This window comes from Aspergillus tanneri, assembly GCF_003426965.1.
Source record: "Aspergillus tanneri strain NIH1004 chromosome Unknown AapTan_1_pilon_pilon_pilon, whole genome shotgun sequence".
NCBI lineage: Eukaryota > Fungi > Ascomycota > Eurotiomycetes > Eurotiales > Aspergillaceae > Aspergillus > Aspergillus tanneri.
The window spans coordinates 3,678,216-3,696,694 of NW_022984628.1; the positions used below are offsets into that span (position 1 = coordinate 3,678,216).

The window sequence follows — 18,479 nt, forward strand, 5'->3', positions numbered from 1 at the left end:
TCTTTCGCCATTGTATTTTGTATAGTGTATACTGCCTGGTGGGACTCAAGTTGAAGTGGTGTATGGAGCACTACAGTAGTGGAGGTGTATGTGCTAGTGGACTATAATCTGTATCCTAGTTTTCCACGAGGAGTTTTATAACGAGTATCTAATACTATGCTCTAAGCCAATCAATAGATATAGCCGCAAGTGAAGTATTCAGCTAGCTACTATTATTATTATAATTAACTTAGCAGTTAAGGTAAATAGGCGGTAGTGTCTTCTTCGAGTAGCACTAGAAACTGGGACACTTGGTCCTAAGTCTAACGGGTGTATTAACTTCTGATGATTCATTTAGAAACAATAGCAAGAATTGTAATAAATTAAGGACTCTGGGACTCTTTCTGGCTATGTAGTTTTATTCGTTTTAAAAACAAGACACAGTGTCCCAGAGTTAACAAAGTGTTAATACACATTGTGTGGGCCATTAGAGTAGTTGTTGATAAATATACTCCAGCGTATATATATTTTTTCTTCGGAGATTAATAAAAACAATTATTCAGTCATGCAAGGCAAGAATGGGCCTATTTCCTGTTCCATATATCAATGAGCTCATTGCATATTCCTTAAGCCATGACAAACTGCATCCTTGTATTACTTGTCTGGTTGTACACCATGCAGGATGATCTGAATCCTTGATTCGGATAGCGGTATCTATGCAGCTTTCTTATTCCAGATAGCTCCAGGTTGCTGCCCTCTTTTGTTTCTATTTCTTCCTGATTTCCTAACATAGGGTCCTTTATACGGCGTACTACTTCCGTATATGATTCCCAAGGTTGGAAATTTACTACTAAAGAAGAGGGCTCCACACTGCGACTAGAGACGTAGACTTTGTCGGGAACAAGTATTCTGGGCACGATAATCTACAATATCTACCAATTGGAAATATTCACTTTTCTCAGCTAAAAACTGTTAAAGAACAGAAATAATTATAGTCGTGCAGTAATTATACTGCTAGGATCCCCTAAAAGGGTCTTTGGATAGAGGTGAAGGTTTGCAGTTATGAGTCACCAAGTCCACCCTTCAGTCTAAGTTTTGGATAGTGATAGTGGTAAATAACGAATTCACACTGTTATCAACATCAGAGCTTCCAGAACGATGGTATGAAATTGTTATCCGAGGAGCTTGGGTTTGTTCCCGCTGCGGTAAAACCATCGTCGTGAACGGCCTTCTCACGCCTGCACCCCAGACTTCGACTTTGTGTGGGCCTGGAAGGCGAAAAACCTTCACAGGATCGAGGAGCTTGCTAGTGAATCGGGCCCCTCAAGATAAGAACCTGCAGCGTTATAAAGGGGACCTGTTCGATCTCATTAAACCGAGAACACTGAACCCGAAGAGGCTGATGTACTGGAAGAGCTACGAAGAAATCCCTACTCGATTCGGGACAAATGCCTCCCCCCCATCAGGTTGGCGAGTATACTGGAATGGAAGCTCTCCCCACTTTTAGGAACTCCTCAAAACAAGTAATCAAAGAAGCCCAGGTCTCCTGTTTGACCAACGATAACGCGAGTGACTCAATAATCCCAATGTAAATTTCCAGCACTTGTTTAATCTGGACATTACTGACTAACATTATCACAGATCCGCATGAGGATAAAGTTTTCTCGGTCATCACTACTAGCAAAAACTCCAAGCAGGGTACTAGTCTTGAGAGTAATATTGAACGTGAGCTAGGACAAACTAGGGATGGTTAACTAAAGCATCTAAAGCAGTTAACTATTTGGTTGTAACTGTTAAACAAAAATACAGAATCATACTTGCTCTGGAAGCTTTTTTTAACCCCAAAAGTATTATTAAAGGAGATTAAATAGCATCAATTTTTCAACTGTGGCCGAATTCATCATTGATGACGCTTGTTTGATGGTTAGTCACGGTGATGTGCAATGTGAGGAGGCCAGTGTTCTTTTCATTATCACCCAGAGCTACTCCATAGTTTCGAGGGGATCTAGGCTCGCAGGAGAAAAAGGGACATAATATAGAGGAAAAAGAACCATACATATTAAATAACAGTGAAATCACATGCTGTAGATCCTAAAGCATAAATAGTCTAAGGTATCCATGTTGATGCCAAGACTTCCCCATTCATAGATCGCGTGCGTAGAGAAAGAATGTTGAGGTAAAGACTGGATGGATCTGGAAGGACTCCGCCGCATTCGCCGCTAAACGTTCCCCAGATTGAAGGTGTCATGTCTTACGTCATCCACCCAAACCACCATAACCACCCCGAAAGTTGCGAACTACAAGGTTGTGGTTAGTAACTCGCAACAGCTGCAAGTCGGTTTCTTGTTTCGCCCGAGGATTTGTATTCTGGCCAGTGCCCATCGCAAGCCTAGTTTCAACACTGGCAAGCTTCAGTGCCGTGTTTCACCTTACAATTTGAGTACCTGATCATCGCCACATTTCTTCTGCTACCCACGATCAACGCTCCTCAGTCACAGTTCTTTCTTCCACCATCACTTTTACAACGGTGGTGCCTAGCTACAGTCGTGTGCTCGACAATGCCACGTTGAGACTGATACTAATAGCACCATGACTACGGATTCTGCGCTCTCGTCAGTTTTGACTCAGCCTGCAGATGATTCTCTGTTTCTACCGCTCGCTGACATTGTCGTGCTTAATTAGGTACCATCCAACTGAGTCCCTGATCCTTCCGACAAAACGTCGTTTTTTCCCATTCAAAATACCTAATTTGTTCGTAACATGATTCTACTTTTTCAGGCTTTGCTTGTTGAACATAAGCTAACGGTCAAGAAGCCACCAACAGCTTCGCAACTATATCAGCACCGCCGACCCCGATAGGATTTATGTCGTTGTCGATAGAGTAATATACGCGATTCATATTTCGTCCCAAAAGCGAGAGACAGTAGCTGTTATCCCATTTGAACCGAAATGCCTGACAGCTGGTTATGGTTGGATAGGCGTTGGGGGTTCGGACAATGGTGAATGTGCGTTTGTCAAGATTGCCGATCGGAATGGGCGGGTTCATGATGTGACGCCAGCTTCCCAGTCGTCAGATGTGGATAGTGCTCTACCAGTTAACCTGGAAGCGCCCGCGAGGACTTCCTTTTCTTGGCTGTCAGGTGAGGAGCCTGACATTTCCTGGGATGATGGCAGAAGGGAGTTGCCGGATGTGCAGTTGCATAAGTTTGGAGGCAGCATTGTCAACTCAGTTACCATTCATCGTCTCCCTGGAGATGGGAAAGGATTAGCGGATGAAGATATTATAATCCTCAGGTATGAATGCGACTTTGCGCTGAGTTTAAGAGAGCTTGCTGATATTTCGTGCAGTAATAACGACAAGACCGTGACCGTTTATTCTTTGACCCGTTCAAAGGTCCTTAAAGTCATTCATCACGCGGCATGTATGAACTATGCAATAATGTCACCGGACTCTACCATCCTTGCTGCAGTTGGTGATGAGACCCGTGCATATTTTTATGATGTTACTCGTGACTTCAATGCCACTACTCTGATCGAAAGCGGCGATAAGCTTACTGGTTGGAACTGGGAGCTCATCCGATGTATAGAGATGGATATCGGCACGCGATTTGATGATGGATGCTGTTTTTGCATCGCATTCTCTCAATTTAGTCGACTATGTGCCATCGGATCTCAGTCTGGAGTCATTACTATATTTGACGTTAAAACCATTCGCGACATTTTCTGTGAACCAAACGGCAAAAATTCGGTAATTTGTCATTTTAATTCTTCAAGGCTTTCTTGCAACGGGGGTGCTGTGCGCTGCATGACTTTTGCACCGGAGCCTTGGGACCTCCTGGTATGGCTTGAAGAGCGAGGGCGGGCGGGTATTGCAGATGTACGCCAGGCCTTTGTTCGCAGGCAGATTCTCCAGTTGGATATGGACGAACCCGGCATACAAGAGGTTCGCACAGAACCGTTATTAGACGATTCTGCGGTTCTGGGCTTTGACCTCAATAGTCGATTCAGTCTTGAATCACGCCAGGAAGTTGACGCAGCACAAAGAGCAATCCTTGATTCGATTGAGGGTCCGTCAACTGATCCACGTGCGGGTACTTCTGACAACTCGCCATTGCGCGATAGCTTGATACACAACCTTACGGAAAGGGAAAGGCTAATTGTGGAGTTTTTGAACACAGCGCGTTGGACGTCGAGGTTAGAAGAAGGCCTGGCAGAGCGGCGAGTCAGATCCAATGCAAACCCACCACCTGTACCTCGTTCACGGTTTCAAAGTTCCACAGATGCTCCTAATCGAACCTCTCGTCCTACGTCACCTCTTCGCCACAATGAGCTGTCTCGGGATCTTCCGCGAGAGGCACAACCCGCTACTGAATCTTCGAATCGCAGACAAAATGCGGGACGACAGAGTTCGGTTGTATTATCACAGGGTAATTCTGAAGCAGGAAATCGAACACCAGAGTCCGGCAGCTCAAACATGGATCCACAGCCAAGCATAGCCCTCACTTGGACTGCATCGCCTGCTGAGATGCAGTCTACCATATCGGACAATCGCCAGCGCTCAAGAGACTCGAGTGCGGCGGGTGACCCTAGTAGCTCCAGTAGCGAAACCAATGCGGTGGATCAGCCTCAAGGAGGGTTCGGTCGTCCGTCAGCAAACTTTGACTATCCAACTACGACCACGGGGTCCGCTACCCGACAACGGACTCATCAGCGATCGCACTCTAGGAACCGAGGACCTGAGAGACAGGAGAGCACATCAGAAATCCGACACGAGCCGTTCCGCCTTTCCAACACGGAGTTGAGGACCAATGTAGCAGCAGAGCGTCTTCGCCGACAACGGCAAATGATCAATGACGCGCGCAACCGGAACAGCCAAGGCGAACGATTTCGGCAGCAACTACCAGGCTATGACCAGCCTCGTTCTTCCCGGTGGATGCATAGTATCTTGGACGAACTTCCCGATCGAAGTTTGGGTGTTGGGTACCGGGACCAAGATACAGGTAGTACAGCCGGAGTTGGTTGGGGCGCAGACGGCCGGACGTTGTAAGTACCTCTGATACTGTTTCGTTGAGCTGGACGTGGCGTAACTGATTTGCTTAGGTACATTGCGACAGTGGATGGAATTTTTGAATACCAGCTCAACGTAAGAGATCGAAAGACATTCCCTATAGTTAGCTACCGATAAGGTTGCCTCCTATTCGCTTAGTTTTCTTCTTTTCCTTTTTGAACTTGCAGAATCACCTTTATATTATTTTGTCTCTTTTCTTACGCTTTCAGTTTATGTTTATAGTTATTTCATTTCAGTTGTTCCCCTTTCTGTGAGAGGGTTTATGCATTTTGAGGACTAGGAAGGTTTCGAATTTATCACAAGCACAGTTGACTGGCGTTGAGGCTATTGCTATTTTTACTTTTATTTTTATTTTTATTTGACCCCTTCCTCTTTTTGTCATTTTTATCCAAATCTCTTTTTTTGATGTTTTAACAGTCGACGCTTCCTTTACTCTTTTTATTCTTCCTTACCCCCCCTCCTTTTTTTTTTTTTTTTTTTTTTTGGGAGTATTCTGTCAGCATCGTTGACCACCAGCTTGGATGGTTTCATTGCATTTGTCTCAGGCGTCAATATGCATGGTTATTTTACATTAGTTACATATAGTAGTTAAGGTATGTAATGTGGAATAAAAGTTGATAATCTATTGAGAATGCATTTATGATAGAAATAAAAGCATTAAAAAAAAAAAAAAAAAAAAAAGAGGGCAGGCAAAGGAATACAGTTCAAAGTAGGCAGTCACTTGCATCGCTGTCTCCACACGCCGTCAGCGAGCAAAGTTGTGTGTGCGGTAACCGCCGCTAAACACCTCCAAACACTGCTCACATTTTGAACCTCACCAACAGCCTGTGAATATATATTGGGATCCTTCAACCAGCATCTTTCTAACTATTCACACGTTTAGCAACCTTAGGCAATATACTGGCTTTGAAGAATTTTGTGCGAGTCTTGATGTTCCAGCAACCCAGTATCAGCGTATTGCGTACGTCCTGGACTCTTAGCAGACATACCATACACCGTTTTGCCTAGATTGTGTTCATTCTCTTGAAATGGCAGAGGGCCTTGCCTCTACTCTGGCCGAATTAAGCCTGAACACACAGCGACTTAATGGACCAGCCTTTGATGCGCGGATTGTCGAAGAAGAAAGAGGTTCATATAAGAACCGTGACCCGCGACAGAGCTCTCGCCAAGATGCCACCGATCTCAAGACAGAGCTAGAACGAGATTTCCTTTCCCCATCATCCAAGTTTAGCCCCGAGTGGCTTAACCATCTACAAAGGTTTGTTTGTTTAATTGGTTTCATAGTTTTGTGTTTCTTTTTGTTCGTCCTTCGACATACTACGCTGGATTTTAGACGGCTGATTGCTCCCATCACAGGAGATGGGATGTCGCGACGGACTATACCGATCTTTTTGAGGTCGCAGGCACCCAAACGCGGACAGTTGTCCGTTTCGACCGAGAGGGATTGGAGGGACGGGTTATGGGTTACCATGAGATTACTGTTCCTGCCACCAGTGCTAATGCGAAAAATTCGACGTCACTTCTTCGGAGACCTGCCGGACGGGCGGATTTTGTTCGAGGAGCAGCCGGTTTTTTCCCATTCGCACCAGGAGGCTTGGATGGCGTTGAAGCGATTGCCGAGATGGAAGCTGAGACGCAGACAGCAGGTCAATCGAGGACCGGCGGTAAGCAGACTGGCCTTGATCGGATCATTAATTTTGGGTCCGAGGGTGGCCTATTAGAAATACCTCCTGGGTTCACCAGGGGGCACAAATTTGAGCAGGCCAAGTCCAAGGAATCTATAGAAGGCGATCAAGAGGTTGAAGACACTCTTCAACAAGAGGAAAATGGCCTCCATATTGACCAGGACGAAGCAGCTTCAGACGTTGAAGGAGGTGTGAAAGTGGAGGATGCTGGAGAGCTAAGCGGTGAAGAAGAAGATATTGATGCTCTTCTCCCAGTTGAGTTTCCGGCTCTGGAACCACATGTACCACTTTTTTCGGGTGGTCAGAAGAAGGGTGGCAAAGAATGGGCCCATGTCGTCGATGTCAACAAAGATATTCCAAGTTTCAATGAACTTGTCCCGGATATGGCCAGAGAGTGGCCATTTGAATTGGACACTTTCCAAAAAGAGGCTGTCTATCATCTCGAGGGAGGCGATTCTGTATTCGTCGCAGCGCATACGTCAGCTGGAAAAACAGTTGTCGCCGAGTATGCTATTGCGCTGGCTGCCAAGCATATGACGAAAGCTATCTACACATCCCCCATCAAGGCTCTGAGTAACCAGAAATTCAGAGATTTCCGAAACACCTTTGACGACGTTGGTATCCTTACTGGCGATGTTCAGATCAACCCGGAGGCAAGTTGCCTTATCATGACCACGGAAATCCTACGGAGTATGCTCTATCGCGGAGCAGATCTGATCAGAGATGTTGAGTTTGTGATTTTCGATGAAGTGCATTACGTTAACGATCTTGAAAGAGGTGTTGTTTGGGAAGAAGTCATCATTATGCTCCCAGAGCATGTCACTTTAATATTACTGTCTGCAACCGTTCCTAACACGTATGAATTCGCATCATGGGTTGGCCGAACCAAGAAGAAGGATATCTATGTTATTTCTACGCCCAAAAGACCTGTCCCTCTCGAGCATTATCTCTGGGCTGGTAAAGGAAAGTATAAGATTGTCGATTCCAATAAAAGGTTCCTCGAAAGCGGTTGGAAAGAAGCAGATAATGTTATTTCTGGAAGGGATAAAATTAAAGCTCAGAAGGCAGCAGAAGCACAGGCTCAATCCCAAGCACAGAGAGGAGGGCCTCAGGGAAGAGGCCGTGGGCAGGCCCCGAGTAGGGGTGCCCCTCGCGGTAATGCGCAGCGTGGAGGTGGTGCTCAGAGAGGTAGAGGACAGCCAGCTACCAGAGGCACTGGAAATATTGCTCGTACAGGACGTGGTGGAGGAAGGACTACAGCTGCACAGGACAAGACGATTTGGGTGCATCTCGTCCAACATTTACGCAAGGAAAACCTGCTTCCGGGCTGTATATTCGTCTTCTCTAAGAAAAGATGCGAAGAAAATGCAGACTCACTCACAAATCAAGACTTCTGCACTGCCTCGGAGAAGAGTTTGGTGCACATGTTTATTGAGAAATCACTTACCCGACTGAAGCCCGAAGATCGAGGACTTCCACAAGTGCTTCGGCTTCGCGAGTTACTAAGCAGAGGTATCGCGGTTCACCATGGTGGTCTTCTGCCAATTATGAAAGAGATCGTTGAGATCTTGTTTGCGAAATCATTGGTAAAGGTTCTCTTCGCAACGGAGACATTTGCCATGGGACTCAACCTGCCTACTCGAACAGTAGTCTTCTCGGGCTTCCGTAAACACGATGGCAAAAGTTTTAGAGATCTGTTGCCCGGAGAGTACACTCAAATGGCTGGGCGCGCTGGACGACGCGGTCTTGATACGGTTGGCTATGTGATCATCGTTAATGCTGGCAGAGACGAAGCTCCCCCTGCTGGTGCTTTGCGGAGGATGATCCTTGGTGATCCTACCAAGCTGCGATCTCAATTTAGACTCACATACAACATGATCTTGAATCTTTTGCGTGTGGAGGCTCTAAAGATTGAAGAGATGATCAAACGGAGCTTCAGTGAGAACGCCACTCAAGCTTTGCTTCCAGAGCATGAGAAACAGGTCCAGCTCTCCGAGGCTAGTCTAGAGAAAATTAAACGAGAACCTTGCGATATTTGCGACATCGACCTCGCTGCTTGCCACGAAGCAGCCGTCGAATATGAAAGGCTAACCAGTGAACTTCATGTTGGACTGATCTCCTCGCCTGTGGGTAAGCGACTTTTTGTGCCAAAGCGATTAATTGTATACCGAAAGGTAGGCAAACTATCCTTATTCTTACTCCTGTTCTCCATGCTCCAGAGAATCCCCCCTTACTAATGATATCACAGGATGGATACCGGACTGCTGGTGTCGTAGTTAAGGAGGGAGTGGGCGGCGGATCTACACCAAATATACAGGTCCTTGAAATTGGCAAATTGGGTAGCAAGCGTCATCCAAGCGATATTCTACCATTCCTCCCAACATTCCATCAATTGCTGCAACGGCTTCCGAGTCATGCGGCAGACATGACTCTGAAAGTGCAAAAGATACCGTTATCGGATCTCGAGTGTGTTACCAACACGGTAGTGAAGCTTGGCGGCCCAATATGGTATCTCAACATCAAGAAAGGTGGGTGGCGATGCTGTCATTTGGAAACAACCAAATTGCTAATTCACACGACACAGAGGCGGCGAAGTTTGCGGATAAAGAGCTATCAAAATTGTGTGCCTCGTGGTCGAGCCCAATTTGGGACGAGATGGATTGGGCTCGGATTAAGGAGTTACAAGTGAGAGACGTCTTGGATAAAAGACGAGCCCAAGCATCCGTCGTTCAGTCTTGCCGGTGTCTGCAATGTCCGCAGTTCTTGAAGCATGTGAGTAGCCGTGCTTTGCTCCATCATTCAGTAGCTCAATGGCTTACGTTCCACAGTTCGAAATGCAACATGACGAGTGGCAAGTAAAGGAAAACATCTCGCAGTTGAAACAGCTTATGTCCGACCAAAACCTTCAACTTCTGCCCGACTACGAGCAACGCATTCAGGTGTTGAGGGAATTGGGTTTCGTGGATGAGCAGTCTCGCGTACAGTTGAAAGGAAAGGTGGCATGCGAGGTTCGTATAGACGAGGATCAACCACGGGCGACCAAAACCAAAACTAATCTTATCTTGATAGATTCATTCAGCTGACGAGCTTGTGCTCACGGAACTCATCCTTGAAAATGTGCTGGCCGAATATGAACCAGAGGAGATCGTCGCACTCTTGTCCGCATTTGTCTTCCAAGAAAAGACAGAAAATGTGCCTACGTTGACGCCCCGTCTAGAAAAGGGCAAAGAGGCCATTGTTCGGATTTCGGACAAGGTGAATGATTTCCAGATCCAATACCAGGTTATCCAGTCTAGCGAAGACAGCAATGACTTTGCCAGTCAGCCACGGTTTGGTTTGGCGGAGGTGGTTTACGAATGGGCTCGAGGGATGTCGTTCAACCGCATCACTGATCTAACGGATGTGATGGAAGGCACAATTGTGCGGACCATTACTCGATTGGACGAGACATGTCGAGAAGTGAAGAATGCAGCGAAATTGGTGGGGGATCCCACACTATATACCAAGATGCAGCAGGCCCAGGAGTTGATCAAGCGAGATGTAATCTTCGCGGCCTCTCTGTACATGTAGTGGGAAGGGGGGAATGGAGAAAAGAGCATGATGATTGGGGGAAAGGAACCAGCCTTGTTTTATTTTACTTTGTTTTCTTTACTTTTGACTCCTTGGGGGAAATGATGCTGTGTAGAGAAATTCCTGCCTGAATTTTGTTCAGGCCATGCAAACAAAGAATTCATCACAAACAGCGGGCTAAAAGGGTTAAACTCCCCTCCTTTTAAGAGGGTTTCAAAAACAAGAAGCCCCCCAAAAAAAAAAAACCTCCGAACCGAAATCTTCTCATCTCCCCGATCTAAAAACCTTCGAGCCTTGGTTCAAGCCATCGAACTGGCCTTCTGGGGCAAAATATTCAGGAGGAAAATTCTCTTACCGCGCGTGGCTGCGAGCGCTCTGATTAGCTGCCACAGGCGCGGGGCGGCCACGCTTGAAAATCCACGAGAAAACCAAACCAAACCCAACAAACCCCATGTGCACTTTTACAATCTGCACACTCCTATCAGAATCCCCGCTACTCTATCGCCCTTGTTCCCCTCCCTCCCCTACCATACACCTACATCTACCGTCTCGGCATTGCGTAACGGGGTTTATCTATTCGGAACTGGAATTTGGTCACTGGGGGCTGTTGCTGGTGCGAGATGGATGTCTCAGCTCTTCGGGACCGTATACAGTCGACGCTTGATGTGAATGCGGATAATCGACGACAGGCGGAATTGGATCTAAAATATGTACGTGTCGGAGTGGATTAAGTGCCTTCGAGTCCGGTTCATGGTGCTCACTTTCATCTTCGCGATGTTTTGTAGGCTGAGACTCAACCGGGCTTCATAAATGCGCTGTTGGACATTCTCCAGGGGGAACAGAACAATGCTGTCCAACTTTCGGGTATGTGTGATATTGCGTTCTCACCACTCTTCTGTCTTTTGTACCGGGGTCGGTTTGGTGTTGCTGAGCTAATCTTGGATGGTATTTTGTAGCCGGCGTCTACCTGAAGAACCGAATTAATCGTGGCTGGTCCCCCGTTGAAGAAAGCCCGCTGCGAACCCCTATCCCAGAGGATGAGAAACCCGGGTTTCGAGAGAGGTTAATTCCGGCGTTGGCATCGACACCGCCCAATGTTCGCGCACAGCTTGTTCCTCTTCTCCAGAAAATCCTTCAGCATGATTTCCCGGAACAGTGGCCAGGATTTTTGGATATCACCCTCCAACTCTTGGGAACCAATAATGCAAACTCGGTCTACGCAGGCCTGCAATGTCTGTTAGCCATTTGCCGCGTGTACCGGTTTAAGGCGGGAGAAAAGAGAGAGGAATTCGATAAGATCGTCGAGCATTCGTTCCCTCAACTTCTGAACATCGGATTGAAGTTGGTCGATGAAGAGAGCTTGGAAGCAGCGGAGATGCTTCGGATTGTCGTGAAGTCATACAAGCATGCTATCTATGTAAGTGGATTAGACTGTTGAAAAGGCGTCGATATTGTGATAAACCGATGGGAAACTGACTGGAAGCCGGTTTTAGTTCGAGCTTTCGCCATTCTTGCAAACACAGCAAGCCACTGTTGATTGGTGCACACTGTTCTTGAGGATTATTGCCAAGGAACCTCCTGCCAGCGCCATGCTAGAGTCTAAGGAGGAGAGAGAACTGAACCACTGGTGGAAGTGTAAGAAGTGGTCTTACGCTAATTTGAACCGCCTCTTTATCAGGTGGGTACATTGTCTTAGACGCAGCCGTTGTTATTTCATCTGATTTGTACCTACAGATATGGAAACCCAACAACAATGACAAAGTCCAGCACCCCTGACTACACACAATACGGAAAAGCCTTTACCACGACGTTTGCCCCGGAGATTCTCAAGGGTTATCTACAAGAGATTGACAAGTGGGTTTCCAAGGGCCAGTGGCTTAGCAACCCATCACTCGCCTACACTCTGGTTTTCCTGGAGGAATGCGTTAAGCCAAAGGCGATGTGGGATCATCTCAAGCCGCACATGGACAATCTGGTCGCCCATTTCATCTTTCCCATTCTATGCCAATCTGATGAGGACATTGAATTGTTCCAGACTGACCCATCCGAGTACCTTCACCGGAAACTGAACTACTACGAGGAGGTTTCGGCGCCTGATGTCGCAGCTACGAATTTCTTGGTTGCTCTCACGAAGAATCGTAAGAAGCAGACCTTCTCGATTCTCACGTTTGTCAATGGTGTCGTCAGCAAGTATGAAGCTGCTCCAGATGACCAGAAGCAGCCAAGGGAGAAGGAAGGTGCTTTGCGGATGATTGGCTCTCTTGCTTCTGTCATTCTGGGGAAGAAGAGCCCCATCGCTGATCAGGTTGAATACTTCTTTGTCCGGCACGTTTTCCCTGAGTTCCGAAGCCCCCATGGTTTCCTTCGGGCTCGTGCGTGCGATACCCTGGAGAAATTCGAGCAGCTTGACTTCCAGGATCCGAACAACCTCATGATCATCTACCGGAACATCCTTGAATCGATGACAGACTCTGAACTCCCTGTCCGGGTTGAAGCGGCCCTTGCATTGCAGCCTCTAATCCGCCATGACATCATCAGGACCTCCATGCAGCAGAACATTCCGCAAATCATGCAACAGTTGCTTAAGCTGGCCAATGAGGTGGACGTGGATGCATTGGCTAATGTCATGGAAGATTTTGTGGAGGTCTTCTCCGCTGAACTCACACCATTTGCTGTGGCGCTCAGCGAGCAGCTACGTGACACTTATATGCGAATTGTTGGTGAGCTCCTGGAAAGGAATGCTGCCAAGGGCGATGAGGATACATATGGTGATTTCCTAGATGACAAGAGCATCACGGCTTTGGGGGTTCTGCAAACTATCGGAACCCTTATCCTCACCCTTGAGAGCACTCCGGACGTGCTCCTGCACCTCGAGACGATTCTCATGCCTGTGATTAGCATCACTCTTGAGAACAAGCTGTATGACCTCTACAACGAGGTCTTTGAGATCATCGACAGCTGCACATTTGCTTCCAAGTCTATCTCCCCTACGATGTGGCAAGCGTTTGAACTCATCCACAAGACCTTCAAAGCAGGCGCAGAGCTATATTTGGAAGACATGTTGCCCGCACTTGACAACTATGTGGCCTATGGTTCTGAGATGATGGTCCAAAACCCGGCCTACTTGGAAGCTGTTGTTGGCATGGTCCAAGACATCTTCCGCGATGAGAAGGTCGGTGGAGTGGATCGGATATGCGGTTGCAAGCTAGCAGAGACCGTGATGCTCAACCTACGCGGTTGTATCGACCAGTATATTCCGATTTTCATTGAGCTAGCGATGCGGGTCATTGACGGCGGTGACACAAAGACAAAGTCATACCGAATTCACCTGATGGAGATGGTGATTAATGCTATATACTACAACCCGGTCCTGGGTCTTCAGGTTCTGGAGTCCAATGGCTGGACGAACAAGTTCTTCAGCACCTGGTTCTCGAATATTGACAACTTCAGACGTGTGCATGATAAGAAATTGTCGATTGCTGCCATTAGCTCACTATTGACGCTGAAGGCTGGGGATGTCCCCGCGAGCGTGCAACAAGGTTGGCCCCGATTGCTCCAAGGCGCTGTCCGGCTCTTCCAGACATTACCTGCCGCTATTAAGAGTACGCTTGCTATATATACCTACCTGAGTAATGGTCTTGTGTACTAACGTTTCTAAAGATCGCGAGGATGCAACGAAAGAATCTGATTTCACTTTTGATGACGAGGGTGATGAGGTTGATGAAGGTAATGACTGGGATGGTGAGGTTGAGTGGACGGACCAGGATGAAGCCGAGTGTGGTCCTGAGGGCGATATCCCCGACGAGAGTGCTGCATATCTCGATTTCCTGAACAAGGAGGTGAGCGACCTATCACCCAACCAGGCACCAGTGTTTATGCTGACAGCTCCTTAGGCCCAGAAATTTGGTTCGTTCGCCGACGACGATGACGACGATGACTTAGATGAAGAGAGTTTGCTTGAGACCCCCTTGGATAAAATTGAGCCCTATGGCTTGTTCAAGCAAGTCTTCTTGAGTATGCCTTACCCGATGTGACATTGTGGAGCGTGCCCGTCAGCTAACATTATTCTGTAGACCTTCAGCAGGAACAACCGCAACTGTATGACAACTTGACGGAGATCCTGAATTCGGAGGAAAAGCAGGTGATTGAGGCTGTTTTCCACGAGGCGGATGCGAAGGCTTTGGCTAGTGCCGAAGCTGCCGTCTCCCAGGCGAATGGTAATCAATAGGTCTAAGGGGGTTGAAACAAGCCGAGGGAGAGCGGAGGAAGCAAGAAAGTCATCCAAAGAGAAAAGAAAAAGAAAAAAGGGCCAGCAAGTCAACGAGATGAGCCAGTTGGCTTCTGCTGGAAACACAGTTTACGATATAAAATAAGCTAGCTATTCCAGTTTGGATGTCTATCTTGGACGCTGGCTGGAAACGTATTTTCATTTTTCCCCTGCCATGTTAATTTTCCCTTCTATGTTCCACGTTACCTTAGATCGTTTTATTTTTTGACACATGTTGGTGATTGTTGGTGGGCCCTGATATTTTCCTAAAAGTCCTATTCTTATTTCTCTCTCATTTTTCTTTCTGTATTGCACCAACCTACAAGACTTTGATTCCCCAATTATTCTGTGAATTGGCTTTATTCCTATCCCCTTTTGTCTTTATCACCTTCTGTTTTTGTCTATGATCACAAGATGACCCTATATCCCATGTGCAACATTAAAAATAAAGAGGAGGAATCGCATTCTGTATGTATATCAATCACGTGGCCACAGGATGCAATGACGCCATCGCCACCAACAAGGCGTCTTCACTAGAATCGCATACATGTAATAGAGACTCTTTCTAGGAATTTGACTCTTTGACAGAGTCTAGTCTACTCGATTGGAAGTATCTAGAGGCAATCCGGTTTCAACAGTGGAACCAAAACGTCATGATGATGATGGATCCAATTGATGGCAACCCTATTTAAGAGCCACTCTTCCTAGTGAATGATACTTAGTCAGTCCATCTGACGACTTTAATCTTCAACAAACATTAAGTTCTACTCATCCATCCCATCCACCTTTATTTAGTATATATAGAACTTTATATATACTACCTGACAACTCAAGCACATATACAAAGAGCTATATAAACCAAAAGAAAAAAAGGGGAAAAAAATGACCTCTCCCCTCTCAGGTCGTGAATCAACCGCCCCAGAGCGTCAGACAGCCGCTCAGCTGGCTCCTCTGGCATCAGGGAGATACGATCCCCGACACCAAAGCACGTTGCGACAGGCTGCTCCTCAGGAGCCAGAGGACCAACTTCGCCGGTTGGAGAGTAATCCGAAGCATATCTTGGAGGATATCGAGGCGTGGAAGTTTCGGAAGGGGCCGGGGAATTAAATAGATTGATTTAAGTTGGATCATACGATGATGATATGATGAGGATGACGATGAGGTACGGCATGGTTGTGTTTCAGGTAATGATGGAAATGTAAATTGATGGACTATTGTTTTCAAGATGTACTTTGTCATGGTTGCATCTCATTTCAATGGTCATTTATCAGGTTAATCATTTAGCGTACTAGGGACTAAACTACTTCATAGCAAAAGGTCTGGACAACTTTTTTTAACAAAGACAATACAACGGAATGTCCCAAATAATACATCCATGTAGACAATCGTCATTATGCGAACAGAAAAATCATGCACCCAGATCAGTCGCCCAGCTGGAAATTTATCGAATATTAAGACTTCATTCATTTCTCGGGTGCAGCATGTGCAGCCCCCGAATCCACATTGGTAGCTGGCACTGTAGCAGGGGCAGGCGAAGACGCAGACACAGGAGCAACGTTTGTGGTCTCGGCGGTACTAGTGGCTGAGACCTCACTCGATTCACCCTGTGCGGGCTTCCCGCTCTTCAAGTCGGCTAGACGTCGGGCCTCCGCGTGGATGTCGCGAACCTGTTTGTCAGTCTTGACGTAGAATTCATGCAACTTCCTTCCGGACGGGGTCTCCAGGGCCTTCGTGAAGTACGAGTTGAGACCACGCCAGCCGGTCACCGCCTTGTCACTGAGTTTATAGCTCTCGTCGAATCCGCGGGCTCGGTCAGTGGCATGGTACTTCTGGTCGAAGTTGCTCAGGGCCGTCGTGAATTTCGTGGAGAATCCGTGCTTCTGGTCGAGGGCAATGGCCTTCTGGATGGCACCATCGCTGACAACATAGCCGTGCGCCAGGTACTCCGCGACGATGCGAGATTTGGGCTTATCTTCTTGATCGAGATGACCACCGTTCTCGTCTTTGGCTTCGGCGGCGGTGGAGGTGTTCGGGCCAGCGATATCCTCAAGCGATTGGGCAGCCTGGACGTGTACCGGTGAAGATCGTAGCCTGGTCTGGTCCAGAAGCAAGGCGGTCTTAGCCGCGCTGAAACTGAATGTTAGCTTCGCGCTGGTTTAGGACGAGAACAGGTGCGGGGTAGATTGGACGTACGCTTCTTTCTCAAACGTCACAGTGGCAGACTTGGGGGCCGCTGGCTCGTTGGAAATGGGTGTCACTGAAATAGAGGTGATCTTGCCACTGGGATTTGGTCAGTCGTTTACAGATGTTAAAAAGAAAGCGTGTGTACGATACCAGAAGCTGAAGAACTCCTCGACCTCCTTGTCGGAGGTTTCGGACGAGATGCCCGAGACGTGAACAGTGGAGCGCTGAGACATGATGATGAATCGACCAGGCTGTAGGATGATATAGACAATAATCGGTCGAAAGATGTAGATTTGGGAAAGTGAGAGTGGAGGGGATGCTGAGGCAGACAAGGCATTGTGCTGTATTTATTGTCGACGAGCCACATCGATGACGTGGGAGGGGCGACGCACAGCCACAGTGGGGCGGTTTGCATGTGATTGTGTGTTCCTGAGGATTCCATCAGGCAGGACTATTAATTATCATGGAGAGTTGGTTACACAGCATAAGGGCATTCTGGCATATAGGAAAGAATACAAAGAGAGACGACATGCGCTCCGAACTCCCGCTGGTAGCTAGTACTGGTGTTGACCACGAAAGATCCTGCTTTCTAGATAACATGACGAACCCAATAAAAATGTAGGAAAAAGGGAAGCAAAAGACCATCGTTTTATTTTCCATTATCATCCTCCGTAAGAGAAGCTTTCCTCAAACTGTCTGTAAGAGCGTTCATTGCGGACGGTGCCGTCGGAACCTCTTCTCGATATTTTTTCAGTGTGGACTCAAGCTCTCGTACACGGCGTCGAAAAGCTTCATTCTCTCGTCGAATAAGCTCCAGCTCTGCCCGCTGATGTGCGATTTCGTCGGGACGGGACGTACTCGAAAAGGTTCGAGATTGTTGTTGGGAGAGAGAACTACGGTGGGCATTGGATGGGGCGCCAGGGGGATGTGATAATTGATCGATCGACTGGTAGGGGATCTGCTGGGACGATGGTGGTAACGATAGAGCTCCATCCGACGGTCGAGGCGATGTCAGTGATGGCTCCCGGCTTCGACCCGATCGCATGGAGTCGCCGGGACGTGGAGACGTAACACTGACATCCCGCGATGGTGCAATGCCCGTAACGCTTCCGGTCCGGGATCCTTGAACTGCTGGAACGTATGAGGAGCTGAGGCTGGAGGAGGAGCGATGTCTTCGGGATGCTGTGGGATGTGCTGTGTTAATAAGATAAGGGGAGTACAGAGTGTCCATCGGGTCGTTGAAGCTGGTCGAGGCCGATGACGCAGTTGATGCGACAGACGCTGTTTGTTGACGAAGAAGTGATAGTTCTCTCGAAAGACGGTTTACCTAGAGTTGAAGTCGAGCGTCAGTGCCTGAAGTCTTTGTTTTTGTCTTTCACAGCGAGAGCTGTCTAGCTTACCATTGCCTCTTGTTCTTTCTCTAGCATGGAATGGAGGTCGGACGGAGTGAGTGGTTTGGGATGGCGCAATGGACCTAGATTATTATCAGATCGATTTCCAACAGCATTATTTGCAATTAAATTCACGTACCTGACGCCGCTCGAACGCTTTCCGGGTCACTCATACTGAAGGGAATCGATGGAGGGCCCATGACTTGCGATGGGCGACGAGACGAGGCGGACGAGGATGTAGTGGTCGGATGGGTTCCAGTGGCTGTACGCGGTCTCGGCCTCGGCGAGGAGGTGGGCACCGGACTCGATTCGGTCGCCATAATGGAAGTGTTAAA

The 18,479-nt window shown here is 47.5% G+C and overlaps 5 protein-coding genes across 5 annotated transcripts; 3 read left to right on the top strand and 2 right to left on the bottom strand.

The window, feature by feature from the left end:
* Window positions 1-1,427: 1,427 nt before the first annotated feature.
* Window positions 1,428-5,026, top strand: ATNIH1004_003205 (uncharacterized protein; the record flags this gene model as incomplete). The annotated part of the gene is made up of 4 exons (XM_033567884.1): window positions 1,428-1,548; window positions 1,621-1,704; window positions 2,958-3,273; window positions 3,328-5,026. 4 exons carry the CDS (start codon window positions 1,428-1,430, stop codon window positions 5,024-5,026), a joined length of 2,220 nt encoding a protein of 739 aa, XP_033429879.1.
* A 1,049-nt stretch (window positions 5,027-6,075) lies between these two features.
* On the top strand, window positions 6,076-10,302 carry ATNIH1004_003206 (SKI complex RNA helicase subunit SKI2; the record flags this gene model as incomplete). The annotated part of the gene is made up of 7 exons (XM_033567885.1): window positions 6,076-6,305; window positions 6,404-8,061; window positions 8,122-8,906; window positions 8,981-9,260; window positions 9,317-9,504; window positions 9,561-9,740; window positions 9,802-10,302. The coding sequence occupies 7 exons, from the start codon at window positions 6,076-6,078 to the stop codon at window positions 10,300-10,302; spliced, it is 3,822 nt and encodes a 1,273-aa protein (XP_033429880.1).
* Window positions 10,303-10,922: 620 nt separating this feature from the next.
* On the top strand, window positions 10,923-15,676 carry ATNIH1004_003207 (putative nonsense-mediated mRNA decay protein (Nmd5); the record flags this gene model as incomplete). The annotated part of the gene is made up of 9 exons (XM_033567886.1): window positions 10,923-11,012; window positions 11,088-11,166; window positions 11,259-11,719; window positions 11,796-11,980; window positions 12,037-13,904; window positions 13,963-14,141; window positions 14,196-14,316; window positions 14,376-14,519; window positions 15,471-15,676. 9 exons carry the CDS (start codon window positions 10,923-10,925, stop codon window positions 15,674-15,676), a joined length of 3,333 nt encoding a protein of 1,110 aa, XP_033429881.1.
* A 356-nt stretch (window positions 15,677-16,032) lies between these two features.
* Window positions 16,033-16,986, bottom strand: vip1 (putative actin cytoskeleton protein (VIP1); the record flags this gene model as incomplete). The annotated part of the gene is made up of 3 exons (XM_033567887.1): window positions 16,033-16,696; window positions 16,763-16,849; window positions 16,904-16,986. The coding sequence occupies 3 exons, from the start codon at window positions 16,984-16,986 to the stop codon at window positions 16,033-16,035; spliced, it is 834 nt and encodes a 277-aa protein (XP_033429882.1).
* Window positions 16,987-17,402: 416 nt separating this feature from the next.
* ATNIH1004_003209 (uncharacterized protein) lies at window positions 17,403-18,464 on the bottom strand (the record flags this gene model as incomplete). Its single annotated transcript, XM_033567888.1, has 3 exons — window positions 17,403-18,080; window positions 18,154-18,227; window positions 18,284-18,464. The coding sequence occupies 3 exons, from the start codon at window positions 18,462-18,464 to the stop codon at window positions 17,403-17,405; spliced, it is 933 nt and encodes a 310-aa protein (XP_033429883.1).
* Window positions 18,465-18,479: the final 15 nt, after the last annotated feature.